General features: G+C 46.0%; 1 protein-coding gene across 6 annotated transcripts in view; it reads right to left on the bottom strand.

The window, feature by feature from the left end:
- The window catches only part of ralgapa2 (Ral GTPase activating protein catalytic subunit alpha 2), a 107481-nt gene that overhangs the window by 9886 nt on the left and 80180 nt on the right, over nucleotides 1-17415 (bottom strand). For all 6 annotated transcript variants that reach the window (XM_026152495.1, XM_026152496.1, XM_026152497.1 and 3 more), the window contains one exon: nucleotides 14961-15088. In XM_026152495.1, coding sequence (XP_026008280.1) covers nucleotides 14961-15088 — 128 coding nt within the window. The remainder of the gene's footprint in view (nucleotides 1-14960; nucleotides 15089-17415) is intronic.

Here is a 17415-nt window from a genome sequence, read left to right as displayed (position 1 = left end):
AAAAAAAAATCTCATAAAGCGAGGGATGAAATATAAAAAGGAAAATGCAGACAGGTCTACATTTCCACAGATGGAACGCAACTCAAGTCACCCGTGACATAACTGTCATTTACAGCTGAACAGGGAGGTCAAGAAAGACGAGCACGGGTGGGAGGAGAGTTTGCAGAACCACTTTGGGAATTTCCAAGGAACCCCTACGTTCCAAGCGGCTGCATTCTTATTAGGGAGAAGAAAGGAAAACCAATGTAATGTTTATGGAGCGTGGCAAACACTGGGATAGTAATGAGAAAAAAAACCTCCCAGGTTGGAGTTAATGTAAAACAACTTTAGTTAGGAGATGATATCTGGAGACATGGATGTGGTCGTTTTGGAGTTATGAGGGTGGGGTGGAAGTGGATGCTATAGAGAGAAAAGCCTATTAACTCCAACACTTTACACATTTGAGAAATGCTCCTTTTTCATCCTGTCCCCTGGCTGCCCTCTGCTTCTCTGTCATTACAGGTGACGAAGACCTGAACTTATAGCTAGCATGCAGCGAATCAGCGCAGGTGTGAAGCCAGAAACCTGCTACTCATACCTGTGTGAACATATGTGCATGCATATATGGAGCAACATACGTGTGTATGCATATGCATCTATGGGTGTGTGCACATATGTATACATATGCATGCATGCTGTCCAGATGGTGGGGGTAGCTCTGGGGAAATGGTAGGGGTCAAGCATCTTTGTGGATCAAAGCCAAGGTCAGGGCAGCTGCAGCGCCCCATGTTCAAGGTGAATGGAGGCCTCAGATGGCTCTTCATTAGCAGGCTGCTCCATCCCCGCTGGACCCCATCGGCCAACCGTCACCAGCCCTCATCATCATCATCTCTCCTCTTTTCTCTCTCCATCCATAGGGACCGGTCCTGAACACGCCTGTCCACTGGGATCCATTTTATACTGTGCGTAACCCCACCCAGCACATTCAGCCACATACACACGCTCACACACAGAGGTGTTTGTGCATAAGCAGGCACAACGCTCACGGTAGCACCCACCACCCATGCACTTTGTTCCCCCAGAAGAGCTTGAGCTCTAAGCTGACCTCTGAACCTGTGCGTCTCTAGAGAGGAGCATCCTGACCATCCCAATCAGAATCTTTGTGTTCCTATGGCAAAAGTGGTCACACCACACCACACCACCGGCCTCCAACACACACTAAGCATCTTTCAAATACACAAAACCTTTGAACACTCAAGCACACGGCCTTCAAGGATCATTATGCATCATGGCTTCAGGAAGTAGTCCTTTAGTAAAAAGGTATCACTGAGGCAAAATAAACAAGCAAATGTTCTGGATTCTAAACGCGTCTTTCACCTGCATCATTAACAGTAATCAGACAGTAAGGGTCAGAAGACCACAGAGAACCTGTTTGACCACTGGAGGCTGCTAATGTTAGGTCTGCAATTCTGAGAGCATTACAGTACAAGACAAAAAGATAAACTCTGCTTTTGCCTGATGAAGACCAAATAACGGTAGACACCTTGGGGTTAGATGACATAAAAGATAGGAGCAGCTTAAGGATTTGAAAATGTGAGGCCAATGCTTATGTGTTAAATCTGGATTCCTTTTAAAGGCCAGCAGGGTTGCAAAAAGAAGTCTAGAAGAAGACTTTGAGCACTTGGACTACATACGCTCCCGATCTTATCAAATGACACCGATTCTGAACATGTTGGTCTCTGAATACTGTTAAACAGACAATATTGCCACTGTGTCAGTGAGCTATAACCTCAGTTTCTCCTCCTCGTCCGGTTTCCAAACAAAAAACAAGAATGAAACTTCCAAAGTGCTCAGCTTGAGGTTTCAAACAGCACTACATACACTGACGTAAGTCATCATGGCTATGTCCATCTTTTATATACAGTCCAAATAATCATTAGCTGTACTAACCATGTATGGGGATTTCAGCAGCATGACCGGTTCAGACCTGGTGTGACTGAATGCTCCTGCTGAAAGCTTATTTTATTTCTATTAAACCATAAACATCTTTGTAAAAAGGAAACAACATCTGTGTTGTAAATACACTAATCAATAACAGGGACATCTTTAAGGATCTCCTTCAGTGTAGTTAGCTCTGGGGGGTATGGTTGATATCCAGTGTAAACACGTTCGTCAATTTCTGATTTCTCCCATGTGATCCTGCTCTTAATTTGTGTCACGACATTAAATATCCCTCATTTTTCATTACAGGATTTTGTTACAATGCTTCATTATATTTCATAGAGTTCAGACACAATACTGAACTCTGCAGTACACATTTAGCTTGTGTTTCTTCACCATCCCTTTTTTAACGAGTTGATGACCAGCTTTGCATTCGTAGAGAGCTACACGGGTTCTTCTCTGTGTCCAGATGACAATTGGTTGTTTTATTCTTTTTTTTGTCTTCTATTTCCTATTTGAACATTTTATTGTTCTGCTCTCTTTTAAACTGAACTGATTGAGACAGGCACACACAGCTAATCTGCTGATAAGGCAGGGTAGGGGGTCGAGGCCCAGATTAGGCAAAGCAGCATTATAAGGGTCTTAAGACACCCCATACTGACATTTCACTGCTTAAGCTCCATTTCTATCCACTTCTAAGTGACGGAAGTTGGATGATATGAGCAGGGCGGGCGACTTCCTCCTCTCCTTTTGTCAAAGGTGCATTAATCGGGTTTCAAACAGCGCTCCTCCGGAAGCTTGAATTGTCGTCATCTAATAAGGAAGTTTTCGCAACAGAAAGAGAGACAAAAAAAGATGAGTGCGCCAAGAAATAGTGGATAAACTTAAATTATTCCAGACATCAGAACTTTGAGATTTAGTCTCTCTGTGCTAATGAAAAACAACAACTCTCCAACCATGACATGATCCTGACATATGACACTTCACTGATTTTATGAATCCAGGGTTTCACCTAAAAAACACAAAAACAAAAAGGGGAAATAATCAAATACCTATTCAAAAATATTTTTGCCATGCGTGCGGACAAACCTACTGCTTAAGTCTCCACAGCAGCAGCCAAGGTTAATCCTGTTTGTAAAAGCACTGGTGGCAAAAAGGGGCTCTTGTAGTGAAGAGGGACAGTTTAGAGATGAGGTGAAGGGTGCCTCTAGGTGCTTGACCCCCCTCCTCTCTTAGCCCCACATCTGCCCATTAACCTGGACCAATCAGCTTGACCTTGGTGAGGAGAGGAGCTGAGGAGTAGCTCACAGTGCCATTGACTCCCAGCAGTCACATAATTGGGCTGTTAAGAGGAAAAGGATGTTTGGGGGAGGGGGGGGGTCTGGGTACAAACAGTATAAAAAAAAGCAGATGTGGCCGCCATGCTTTTCATTCAAAGACACAGTAAACCACCTCCTCGTATCAAATGCACATTCACAGCAACATCACTGGATAGCACGCGGATAGGGTCCAATCCTGTGGATTAATTAGAAGGTTTAGTCCCTGCTTTGGTGGCGAGCTAAGAGGAAATGATGACTGCTATCAAAAGCGGACAATAAGACTCACTTTGATACAAGCTGTTGACACCAAATGCAGTAATGAATACAAGCCGGAGCAACATGAACAGGTTCAAATCATGAAGGAATTACAGTGCCATCTCCAGGAGGCATTGATATAGACAAACTGATTACTGCATATGGACAACCTGTCACTTGATACAGAAGAGGACACAAGAGGCAGAAAGGCAGGGGCACAGGGCAAACTACTGGTTGAACATCACAAATAAGGGCTATGACTATGGAGAAAGAAGAAGGTGGCAAGGAGGGAAAAAGGGAGGAGGAAAGATGGTAAAGAGGAAGGCAAGAAAGAGAGATAAAGGCGAGCAGGTGTTGATTGGAGAGAGGCCCGGCGTTGAGTGCCAGCGGTACCTGTTGTCACAGCGAGGGCTGAGGTGTGAAGCTCGTCTCAGCAGAGGCCCTCAGAGGTGTGAGGTGATTATGGGAAAACGGGGAGGAAGACAGACATTTAGATGGAAAGACACAGGGAGAAAAGGGGACAGAGAGAGTGAATGTGCCACTAAGGCTGGCTGCAGGAATAATGGCAGCATGGGAAGGAACAACAGATTAAGGTGGATAAAGTGAAAATGTGTATGGTATAGCGTATATGTGTGTCCATCTCCCACTTTATATATCAGCTACTCAGACCCTGGTGTCTCATTAAACAGCTGTGGCTGCAGAAAACGTCTGAATGTGTCACAGATGCGTTATTATGCTGTTTGTGGGTCCAGTTTCTGGGTGAGTGTGGACTTGCAAAACATAAGAAGCTCAAGAGGAATAGCTGGTTTCAGAGAGTTTTAACAAGTAGCCCAATTAGTGGGTCCAAGAAATTGGAACTCTGAGGCCCCAGAGGAGTCAGGTCAAACAGTAAGCCAAGGTTAATGACACCTCCTGAGGGGCACGTTTCCCACAGCGAGAGCTTTCTAAGCTCCAACCTCCACACCTCTCTACCGTCCATCTGGCATTCGGACAGCAGGGTGGGGAGTTATGGCTGTGACATCACTCCTAACCTGTGACATCATCACTGCCCGTCAGTGATTTCACACGGGTTCGCCAAAGCTGCAGACAAAATCAGATGTCTGCTAGCTGGCATGACTGGGTTATTTACAAGCTGACTGGAGGAAGCAGACACCCATTTTCTCAAGTCTCTGGCAACCCACCGTTCCTCTGGGGGCCACTAAAAATCGATTTCCGCTGCAAAACAAATCATAAGAGCAGCACCTACACTAAGGTCAATGTTGACCCCTAAACTATGTTCGAACTGACTGATTGCCAGGGTTTCACAGAATATAAATGGCAGTGCAACAAGTCATCCTCACACACCAGAGACGTGGGTTAGCTCCAAGATACCTGGTGACATCATAATTTGTTGGCACATGGTTTGTTTAACATGACTGCCATCAAAGCCTGCTAGCCTTGTGTATTCAGATGAGCCGAGTCTGTAACCAATCTCTTTTTCAAAGGACTCTGGCCTGCATTGATGAGTCCTAACACAGCAGCCTTAGATGTGAAGCACAAAGGATCGACATGATTAATCAAACACAGACCCATTATAGCCAGACAGTCACACAGGCCTCCACTGTGTATTAACAGAAAGTCATAATAAGATGAGCTACAAAAGGCTGATAGGGATGAAGATTAACAGATACAGCTCTGAGTGGCTGGGTAAGAGTTTTCTTGGAAGGTCTCCTTTGTTAGCAACGATGGCCAGAGTGTCACGAATGTCTGCACCCTCTGGAAATGTTATTAGGTCAGGACAAAGGTGGGCATCCTGTGAGCTATCTGAGGTAAATATCTGTCATATTTTCCCCTCAGTTCCTGAAATTGTTCAAGAGAGAGAGGAAGCAAAAAGCATCTATCTGATCTCAATTTGAACTTTTAATAAAAAGTCAAAGATTAAACAGGGAAGGGCATGCTGAAATCCATATGAGGGCTTTAGCCTCTTCTCTCTTCCAACTTTCATGATGAAATTTGTAGCACGATGATTATCACGCTCACATGGTTTCTGCCCACCTGTACACACACCTCAAAGCACAGCAGTAATCAAAGTACCCTGATGTTCTATAATCTATTTGACACATCTGCAAAACCAACCTGACACTTAAATTGTCAGAGAAATGTGCCAACGCCGGGTCATGCCAAATGACTCTGATTTTCACCCTGCGATCACACAGCTCAGACAAGCACTGATGAAATATTAAAACAAAATGAACAGAGGCTTCTGCAATTTTAATGATGCTTGCGGTATGTGCGTCAGAAGACGCGTGATGCGTTAATGCCAAGCATCCCTTTCTGCCTCCCGGCCGAGGCATCCTACACATAAAGTCTCTTGCTCCTCCATTGCCCCCTCTGTGAAAGGTTCATTGGACCAATTAGGCTGCCTGGCCTCATGCAAAATGCCTGGCATTTAGGGAGAATGCTAATGATTAGCACTAGGTTACATATGATCACATCTGCGGTAAAAGCACTGGCAGAACAGGTTCATTACTGTGACTAGGGGCATAGTTTAATCAATGCCACCGCTGCTAGAATGAGTTATGAGATCTGGACTGTCGGGCCAATTATTAAAGAAAGAAAATACTAAACTGTCAAGTACATGATGCACATACTTTTTGATGCATGATAACTAAAGTCTGTCAAGTTTGTGCCAGTTAATCTCATGGACATGAAACATTTTTCTATCCCATCACAATCTGAAAAGCAACTTTGTAGTTGTGCACATTTACAGTAAATATCCAGATTCTGTAATGTGCAAGGACAAAACCTGGAATGGTGGATAACCTCAGGAGGAGGACAGCGAAGGAAGAATTATAGATGTACGCACTTAAAAAGAAAGTCGCACACAAAACCTTAGGAAAAAAGAAAATAGACTTCTACGATGGCAACAGCTTTTTCCTAATCCTCGCCCCTGGGCTATATTGTGCAGTCAAGCAGGCTATTACATGGCAACAATTAGGGGGGCTGGAGCCCAACACCTGGTCGTCTCCTATTCTGGTCCTTCAGTGGCAGCTGACTGTACAGTCTCACAGCCAGGTGGCTCTCCTTCAATGACATTAGCTAGTCACTCCAGGGTTAATCAGGAGCCTGCCATCATCCAGTGGGCATGCACAGAGCTCCATTCACAGTGGAAGCTTTTATAGGGAAAAGGGACGATGGAGACAATGTTGGTATAAAAACTTGTTCAACTGAAGATCTCTGGCAGAGACCGCACATAATCAAAACGAACTCGGGGGTGGCGTTCGTGCCCCTTGGATTCACGGCGCGAGTTCAGAGCTGCGTCTTGATTGGCTGAAGTGGAGTTTGCAGTACGTCCACTGTGCATCCTGCAGATTATAATGGACCTTTTCATGGGTGGACAAAAACAGATGGAGGAGCGGGAAGTGCTATACATCCACACAGACGGGTGATGATGTGGGGGGATGGAAACTGGATTTTGTCAGAGTCGGCAGATACAAAAACAAGTGGGTGTAGCTAGAGCAGTGCGGGCTATATCTGCCTGCACAAAGCCCCCTGGCTTGGAGATCTGAGGGTAAATAACACTCATTAGAATATGAAAAGCTATAGATTTGTACCCAAATCAGCTAGAGTCTCATCAATAGTAATTAGAAGATATACATAACTAATGAAGATGTGTACGCTACATTAAACAAAAAGGTACCAAGCGCTGCTGTGTATTTAAACACAGAATTAGGTAAGTGGATGTTTGAACACAAAACAAGAGCAAACAGGAAAATGATGAAAAAAAGCAATGCTAACCATGCACAGTAGGAATGGTGCTTTAAAGTTATACGGTATTTTTAAAGGAGATCCCACCACCCAAAATGTGTTCCGCGTGCTTTTACAACCAACAAAACCTTCTTTCTGTTCGACATCAAACTCTATTACAGCCTGTTGCAGTGGAGACGCAAAGGAAGATTTGGCCAATATTTCTCACCGCTTCCCTTTCAGCCACAGCCACCACTTGACAATGAAATACAGACTATCAGTATTAACACATCAAAGGCTGCTCCTCTAAGAAGAAACAGACGATGCACAGTGATGCACAGTTAAATGTTTTGTTTTTGTTATTGCTTTGTTTCCCTTGCCTGTCTGTCAATGCAGAACATTCCATTTAGTGCAAAAATGCAAATGCTGCAAGGCACAAGGACATCCTCTGAAAGAGAATAATGGCCACAGGCCAGCGGAAGAGCACACACTGCCTTTGAACCATTTAAAGAGGCATTAATGTGCAACTTATAAATAATCAAGCAATTCCTTCCTAAAACAGCCAATTAAGTCTGCAACATTAAAAGCAATGCAGCCTTATGGAAAAAAAAAAAAAAAAAAGAGCAATACTGGTGTCTGAACAAAAAAAGGGAACTGAAAAATTAATGGCCATTTAGGGACAAAGGCCGCCAATAATGTCACAAGGTATCTTCACAAGAGTCTCCAAAACCCCCGTGCCAGATCAGAGAACGAGAGATTCCAGTGGAGAATGATGAGTGACATTTTGCTGACATTTCCCAGCAGCGCTCGATGCGTGGCTGTCTCAAGACGGTGTCAGAAATATCTATGGCTATGCTCAATGTGACACAGACGTTAAGGGATGCAGGTTCTTTCAGGGGACGGCCTCAGCTCTGGGGCCGGTGATGAGGAGCCTGGACCCAGGGAGATTGAATGGTAATCACTGGAGCACAGATAATAGATGATTGAAGGCTCTTTCTACGCCGCTGTTGGATTTCAATATCAGAGAGGCCCTAGAATTGGGATTCTTATCAGGGGCGGTGTGTCAAACAAAGGAGAGCTGAGCGTGAAAGATGGGGTCCAACTCAGGCACACGACCATGCCGATTAGCACAAGGATAAAAAAGGCCGCACAAACAAAAGAGGGCAGCTTTAGCTGGACAAAAGGCTGTTCACGAGACATGGAAGGAAGAAGGGACGTAAATGAAAAAAGAGAGGACTACTTGGTGGTAAAAGGAGGACAGGACAAGAGTTTTGCTGAGATGGTTGGAAGATGAATAGTGACAGAGCCAACTGTTAAAGAGTGTTCCAGATTCCCGGCTTCTGAAGACGAATGATGGACCAGCAGGGATGAAATGCAACGCACCCCGCCGCAACCCATTCATACACACCCAAACAAACACACACTCACACAGACTGACACGGTGGCACGAGGCTTCACATCTCTGCCAAGTCCATCACAAAAAACAAAACAAAAAACAACAAAATTATTCCCATTTATCCCCAGATTCCAAGCACTAAAGCTTGCCAGGAAAGCTCATTAACCCTCCCTTCAAGAACCCTGAAACAAAAGAGGGGGGGGGGGAACAAAACATAACTAATCAATGAGAACGCACCCATTGAGAGTGGGTGGGTGGGTTGAGTGGGGGTGGGTTGAGGGGAGGGGGAGCAAGAACACGCATCCATTTGGATAACCTGAGAGGACTAACAGCTTTTGCTTTAGTGTTGCACTGCCTGGCTGTGGGGTGGAAAAAGAAAGTTCATTAATTAAACAGGGCTAGGGGTAACAGATGGAGTGGCTAGCTGGATGCTAATCACATAAAGCAGACACAGGTTTTTACACCCAAGCTAGCAGCGGCACACATCAATCACAATGAACATGTCTCAGTGTAGCTCGTAATAGGTCCAATCATGCGACCGGGGTCACAGCATCCTGACTATGCATCCTGTGCGTTATTAGTGAGACGGTGATTGCATCAATGTTTCTATGCGTGATATTTTGTGAGAATATTTGCGCTTCTTTTTGGCTCGGAGGGCCATTCCCTTACATATAGTAGCCTATTTGAGATGAGGACTTTAGTCCTACATGATCAAGCATATGCAAACTATAATAAGAGGGAGGAGGACCATGTTGTCCTCTTTGATGGTTCAATCTGTGGGAATTTCTGCTATTAAGCACATTAGGAGAACTGGGAGGCTTTTCTCTAGAAGCACACAGTAGTAGAAAGATATTTTAAAATGACAAAGACAAAGAAATAGACTTCAAATCATTTTCCAGTTATCTAATAGTCAAATCATTTCAAATACAGAGTTTTTCTTCCATTTTTACCATCTGACATTCAGAATGTGGCACTTTTTATACACCACACAAGGAAAAATCCCTTGTACTGGAATTCAAATATATTGACCAGAAAATAATACTAATTTAGTCCAAAGAGCTGCCAAAAAGTACACAGAATCCTTCACACAACTGTAATGGTCTTTTTGGCATTCCTAACCCATTCCACAACGCCGAGATGGAGAAGAGACAGGGAAGGTGATCCCGCATAAAACCGGCTCTCACTTTGCCGCTAACAAACAGACAGATGTCAGACACGAACGCATAACAGACGGACGGGGGAGGAGGGCATGAGGGTGGGGGTTCAAGTTTAAAAATACACAGAGCGTGACATTCTTTGGGTTACACTAGGCTACGCAGTTTTCCACCACTGATACCTGAAAACACCACGGCTTTTTATTTGATAAACACTGCGCAAAAAAGTAAATAAATGAAAGCAACTGAAAAAATCCTGATAAGAAATAGACTTTTATACATGGTAATTAAATATCAATCAAAATGTGGAAAAATATCAGTGAGACCAGCAAGACGTCACAAAGGTTGCAGGGAGAGACAAAGATGAACAAATGCAGGACACCAAGCGTGATGATTTTAAAGCCCCGAAGCACAAGAGTGCAAAGCTAGCTGTATATACAAACACAAACTGATATACACCAACAGGCAGTTCTGACACCAGCAGTGTGTGTACGCTCTGACAGGCGGGGCTCTGGGGCCCTGCTGTTGGCTGTCTGGTTCCATGCCTGCTCTACCTGTGTTTAAAAGGGGGCGGCCCCCATGAAGCTCAGACCCCAGAGTGTAGGCTGTGCTAGGCCCCCAGGGCTTTCAGGGTGTGGGTGCCGCACAGTGTACGCCTTTTGTTACAGGCTGGGTGGCAAGAGGAGGAGGAACTAATGTGTGTTGGGGGGGCAGGAAAAAAACGAGTAATGCTATGAGTCATTCTGCATTAGCAGCAGGGAGAGGGAGATGGGGAGGGGGAGTAGATGAGAGGGGGTGAAGAGAGAGAATACTTTTGCATGTTGTATGAAGCTAGACGCCATATGCCATCCGAGCTGGGCTGCCTCCTGAGTCAGGGCTCTCTGTTTGACAGGCCTGTGCTTGCCCCCTCCAAACCCCCAAAGCTACACCCCTTCTTCCCCAACCAACACCCTCCTCCTCTAGGCCTTCTCGGCTCCAGCAATGGGCTTGGCAATTGCTTTGGTTGTGCATGGACTGCGCTCTGTTCATGTGTGTGTGTTTATTATGAGGGGGGTACTCAGTGATCTGAACACATCGGACATTGTCGTGAGTCCCGGCAGGAACAGCTGGTCAGCTGGAGAGAGGAGTGGGAGGGAGCAGGGATAAGAAGGGGGAAGAGATGGGAGGCAGTGCGCTACACTGATAATGGGATTAGGTTAAAACATTCAGTTGGGGAGAGCCCCCTCCTCTCTTTGCAGCCCCCTGAAATAATGTGTAAACTCTCAACCACCCTATCAAAGCCAATGCCAGCCTCCGCCCAAACTTAGCCCTGCCAACTCCAAGCAGGGACACTTTAAGTCCAAACTAGCCCCTCACCCAACTCCAGCTACCTACTCATCCAACAGCAGCCAACCGCCTCCGACTAAACGGTTCGCATCCAGTAATAACAATATGCTGACAATCACTTGTCATAAATCATGCAACAAGTCAAGCTGTCCAACTCCCGCTGCAAAAGTTACTGCAGATTACAAATTACTTTTAGTTGGTCAGCCCCGCTTCCAGTGAACAGGAAGTTGGCTATACTCACATCAGCTCAGACCATTACATGAATCCAGCTTATAATGACTAGCTTGGCGTCTCACTGTGCCCAGTCAAGCACTGTGCTCCATAGTGATATAGACTGCTGAGTATTATCCATGAGTCTGCCAACAGTTATGGCACAACAGCTGGCAAATTAGACCTATCAACGATGCTAAATAATTCATGAGAGACAACACTAACATGGCAGATCCTATTCATGACACCCTATCATGCATACAGGCGCACTTTCATCTCCGCTAGGTGAAGAATCTTACAGTATACAAAAGAACATGCTGTCGTGAGACAAAGACGCGATGAGACCGGGACAATAACTTGCTCAGAAGGGGTGTGAGAATGTGTCACGGTCAATGCGGCGACTGTACTAATTATGACGGCGTGTGGGGATGCAGAAACGGCACACAAAAGCAGTGCATGCAGAATATCATATCCATTGTGTTTTCAGCATACAGCCGTTGCAAAGATGTACATCTTGTTTCCAGCAGTGGAGCTGGGGGACTGCAGATATGCTCACATGAGCCTGTGAGGGAACATGACAGAGTTAAGCAGCTTTTTGGGTTCCACTGAAAGGATCAAGCCTTCCTCTCCTCTTCCTGCTGCTGCACACACACACACACACACATGCACACACACGCTACCTAAAAGCCTGGCTCGCATGACTGGCGATGGGCAGAAACAGATTATGGTTATTGATCGCTGCCTGGAGATGGATCTGTGTGTGTGTTTACTTGTGTGTCAGAGCAAAGGATGGGGACTAAGGGCAGTGTGCAAAAGCTATTGATTCTGTCCAATAGGAAGGCTATGCCTCTGAATCAAGGTCAGTTTTGCATTGTCTCACCTATTAGTAACTTGCCATCACCCCACACACAGACACACACACACTTCACCTTTAACAATACCCCATCACAAAGAGTGATGGATGGCACATCAAACTCAAGTGCTTGTTGAAGAGTGAAATGAATCCCACCTTCTGGATGACGACATTATTCTATACTGACAGTATGAAGGATCTTTCTCATACAGTAAATGGCAGCAGGCAGTGCAGTGGCAGGTTTGGTCCACGTGTGACTAACAAACTAATTGCTGTTTTTGGTTTTAAGCTTCTTACATTTGCAAGGGAGGGCCCGATTAACATCCATGTTTCACAGAAGTCTGTAAAAACAAATGTGGTTACATTTAATTCAAAGTTGTTTTTGATTGAACATTTTGTGGTCTCAAGTATTCAAAATGCAGCCGCGAATGGCCAACAATACACTTAGAACACAAAGCCAGAGCAGCTGCATTTCCTATCAGCCATATAAATAATAAATGATACATTATGAGTTGTCTGTGAGAGTCTTGTGATATGTTGCCTATGAGGCCAAGGTTGTGTCCTGGCAGAGGAAAATGACACAAATCGCAAATGACACCGATGGCTGTACGTGACACGACAAGGCATATGCAACTGCACAGATTTGACAAAATCATGTGGGCAGAAAAAGGACGAGAGAGCAAAGCCATATGAGAAAGACAGAAAGCTGCCAAGAGGTAGTATCCTTTTGAAAAACACTCCTGTAGCCCATCTGTGTGTATTTTCAGAAAATGTTGCTGGTGGTCATTTTTCAATATCAAATCCTATTAGCTCGAGAGATTCTGTGAGCGTTGCAGCAGACTGCTGGAGTCCTCTAGATCCCTGTGACGGCGCGAGAGAGGGGGCTGCAGAGCCATACTGGCCTTTTATCTGGACACACAGGGGTTATATAGCTTCTCTTTGAAGAAATATTCAACTAATTACCTTGGAGAGTGGCCTCACAGGCAGAGAGCAGGCTGTGAATTGTAAAGGCATTGTGAAGGGGTAAACTAAGGATGAGGATTTTCATCAAAAAAAAAAAAAAAAAAAAAGAGTTTCAGGTCATTGTTCCAACCTGTGAAAGATAAAGGGCTGCAATATCCTGAGAAGATGGAAGAACTGAAACGACCGGAGAGGGAAAAATGCAAAAGGCTGGAGTGGCGTAACAGTAAAAGCAATGTTGAAATCAAAGCATCTGAAAGAGCAACTCCACCTGGCTACCAACGCACTGTTTCTTTTACGATCAGAACCACTGCGGGACGTTGCACCAGTGCGCTCTGACGTTCTCTTAAAATATCAAATCTCAAGTTGTCACTTTTCATACAGCACCAAACATTCATTAGCTTAAAGTTTTGCCTCTGTGCTCACGAGCTCTCTGGCTAGGCAGACATGCAGATACTCATTTTGGCCGTGTGCTCCGCCTGGCACTTTCATTCATCTCCTCTGGTGGAGTGTGCGAGGCCTGGCAGCCGATCGGTGCCAGAACTCCAGAGGCAGCGCTTATCTCCTCTCATAGATCATGCCTTTGTGCTGAACTGATTCTGTGCTAAGGAATGCCAGGTGAGGCTTTAGTGTCCCAGTACGGCCCTCTTACTGCAGCAGCACCACCCCCCTTTTAAAAAAAACACAAAAAACAAAAATCCCTTCGGCTTCCCCAGTCCCTCAGGCTTCCAGAGCCAGGCAGGCCTGTGGACGGCCCCCCTCTGGCACTGAGAATCACACTGGGCTAATTCACTTGGCGTCGGGTAACAGACATCTGTCACTCAGGATACCCCCGGGGACTTTCAGACAAGGCCCGATATTGGGGTGGGGGGGCCAAGCTATGTGATGCACTGTGAAATGCATACAGACACACACATACTTGCACACACCCTACACTGTGAGCGGTGCAGCACGATGACAGACCAAAAGCCCTTTGTGAGTAATAGTCATCCACACAGAGTCTGAAAACAAGTTTAGAAATTATGCATACATCCTCAATCCAAATAAAACCTCCTTGGGAGAGGTTTCTATAGCAACTGCCAGAGGGGCAGTGTGGTTCTGGTGAGGCGGTGGCGCACACGCTGTCCGAGTAGGAGCGGGACGTTAAGGGAGATCAGGTTTCCCCCTCCAGGGGCCATCCCAACTCTGCCCCCCCAATCTCACCCTCCCACCCCTCCCTCGACTCTGTGCTGCTGGTATTCACATGCTAATTCATCTCCACTGGTAATTACACTCTCTTTAAACCAACTGACAACTACAGCTGGAGTCAGGCTCTTAACGGCACACAGTTGGATGGATGGGTGTAGGGATGAGAGCAGTGTGTGAGTGTATGCACTTGTATACATTTGTTGATGGGGCTTTTATTTTGGTTCTTCTCGTCCGCCATAAAACGGTAGTGATAGATGATGACACATTATCTGTTCTCTTACCCAAAACAGCCCCGCAACCTCCCGTGTTGCTCCAGGCTGTGAAACAGCCTAGGCCTAATAGTTGTATGTAAATCAGGTAGCTCATAAAGATCAGTGTCTGCACTCAGCTGTGTACTTTGGCTAACATGGAAAGCACACCACATGTTCCAGTGAATCCACTCCAATGTGGTGGCTTGTCATGTTGGAAATTTAATCTCAGTGATGTTTTATTTACATCTAATTGAAATATTTCAAAATCGTTGCTAATAAACTTAGCAGTCTGAGCTCTCTGAGTAACCACTGCCTCATCTTTTAAAAGTGTCACACTCATCTGAGGAGCTGTACCTGTGTGAGAGAGGAAGTAAAGCAGAAGCCTTGAGGAAAAAAGGATACAAGCTCTGGTAGAGAGTCAGCCGGGACTTGACAGCTCTGCTGGCATTGATACAGGTAGCCCGTACTAAACTTGGCAGCAGCATTCCAGTGACGATAGCGCCATTAAACAGAGGGCCAAAGAAGGGAACCTGAGGAAGTCAAGAAAGAAACAAAGAAATTAGACAAGTCGATAATAAAACTCAAATTTTAGTGCGGATCCTGTTTTTGCATGTGCAAGTACTTAAGAGACACATTTTTTGTTTAAAAACAAAACAAAAAACCCTCCATCTGTTTAGGGGAAGGGTTCAAGTTGAAATTGGATTTTGCCTAACTCTGCATGACAACCACACATATCTTATGCGAATCAATGTTAGGTAAATGAAATTAAAATGACAATCAATACTATACAATGCCCTCATATTGAGCTATTTAATACAAAGGGGCAGAATGAATTTCAAGAATAGCGTGTGTGTGTGTGTGTGTGTGTGTGTGTACGCGTCTGTTCATGCATATTGGAATGGGGCCCTTAATCACTGAAGCTCAATAGTCACTGACCTGGAAGTTGACGTGAACGTCAAAGTCTTTCCAAAGGCCCTGCTGTCCTCAACTTGGCACTCGACCAGCCAAATTAAACAACAAAATGATATATAACACCAGTGATACAGAATAATTAGCTAAATCGTGTGATGGAAACCTGAAGTTATACTATAAATACTCCAGTATCAGACATCTGAGTAGATGGTTTTACATGTTTTTTAATTTAGAGGAACTCTCCGATAAAAATGTTTATTTTTTCACGATTGGCCTCGGCACTGCAGCGGCAGCTCTTCTTCTGACCTTCACCCAATGAAAAAGGCTTCCTGTGGCAGAAACTCTTTTTTTTAAATTATGATCTTTAACAACTGTAGTTTTTCAGCTTCATTCCAATTCCTCTTTGTGCAGCTCCCCGACAGAAAAACTGAAATAAAAGCTTCCTGCACAAAGGGTTAGTGTTTTCAGAGGTTATCTGGAATAGGCCCTCCATGAACATGAGTGGGCCTGGAGTAGCACTGAGGAAAACATATGGATGGAAGTCGACTAGTGTATGACTCATGAATGATAAAAGCAGTTCCCTTTCAGTCGATTCACTCGGTACAACACATAAGTATGGGATATCACGCCCTCGCGTGTCCTGGCTGAAGAAACCTTTATTCACGCCTTTACGGCAGATGACGTGTGATGACACGCGCAAGGCCCCGCCCGCACATATAGCCGCTGTCATCACCGTCATCCCTCAGTTCTTACGCTCTTCACCTCGCTGAGAACACCTCTGCTGAGTTGGGCTAGCTAGCTACTGCTAGTTAGCTCCGTTGTCTGCCAACTTGAACCTAGCTTAACTGCCCCTGTTGGTGTTAGCCTCCACCGCCCAGCTGGTGCGTAGGCTGCCCGCGGAGCGCTATTTTCAAGTTTTTCTTGTGCAGCGTTTCGCTTTGCGTTTTGGGAATGGACTCCAAACCGAAGCGAGCAAAGCAGAAATCTTCTGTTCGCCCCTGTCCTCAGGGATGTGGTTTCTCTTTGCACGACAGCGACCAGCACGATGCCTGCCCTGTCTGCCTGGGGATCGTCCACGCTAGGAGAGCGTTGACGGAGCCCGAAGCTTGTGCGTTTTGTCGCCAGCTCCGACGCTCGACCCTGGAAAGACGGGTGACGTTTGTGGAAAGAGTGCTGGGACGCTCGGCTGTCGCACGGCATGACCCTCTTCTTTCCGAGTCTGGAGCCCCGGCTTCGTCCGAGTCCGAAGACGAAAATTTTCAGGTCGATGTCCCCGCGATTAGCTGGGCTGACCACATGGAATACGTTGACGGGTTAGCCGATGACGGACCGGAACCATGCAGGAGCGCTGACGGGCTTCAGCCTGGGTTGAAGCCCGTCAGCGCTCCCCAGGAAGACGATGACGTGCTGGACATCGGCCTGGACATCCATGGTTTGTCGGAGGATGAGCAGGAGAGCTCATTGTCGACCCAGTATGCCGCCGCTGCTGCGCCGGTCGGCCACGATGACACCTCTCTTTTCTCCCTGTTTCGCCGTGCCGCTGAGAAGCTGCAGGTGGACTGGCCCTCTCCTCCACCAGCTCGGAAGCCGTCGCGGTTTGCGGGTTTTTTCCTTCCACCGGAGCCCGCAACGGCCAAAAACTGCCTCCCCATGTTCCCAGACTTTCTCTGCGAGCTAACAGCGTCATGGGACAAACCTCTGTCTACCCGCGTCACTGTGCCCGGCTATGGACAGTACATGGAATTGGACGGCGCCGAGGGAGCTGGTTTAGCTAACCCACCCCCTATGGAGCCGTCTCTGGCTGCTTATCTGGCCCCGTCCCATAACCATGGTGTCGGTGGCCCCGCAACTCTGCCGTCCAAGCACTGCAGATTCTCGGCCTCGCAGCTGGAGAAGATTTATCGGGCTCAGGCCGGCACCGCTCGAGCCATGAGCTCCGTCACCA

The sequence above is a fragment of the Astatotilapia calliptera genome, chromosome 19 (assembly GCF_900246225.1).
Source record: "Astatotilapia calliptera chromosome 19, fAstCal1.2, whole genome shotgun sequence".
Classification (NCBI taxonomy): Eukaryota; Metazoa; Chordata; class Actinopteri; order Cichliformes; family Cichlidae; genus Astatotilapia; species Astatotilapia calliptera.
This window is presented reverse-complemented; position numbering and strand designations above follow the sequence as displayed.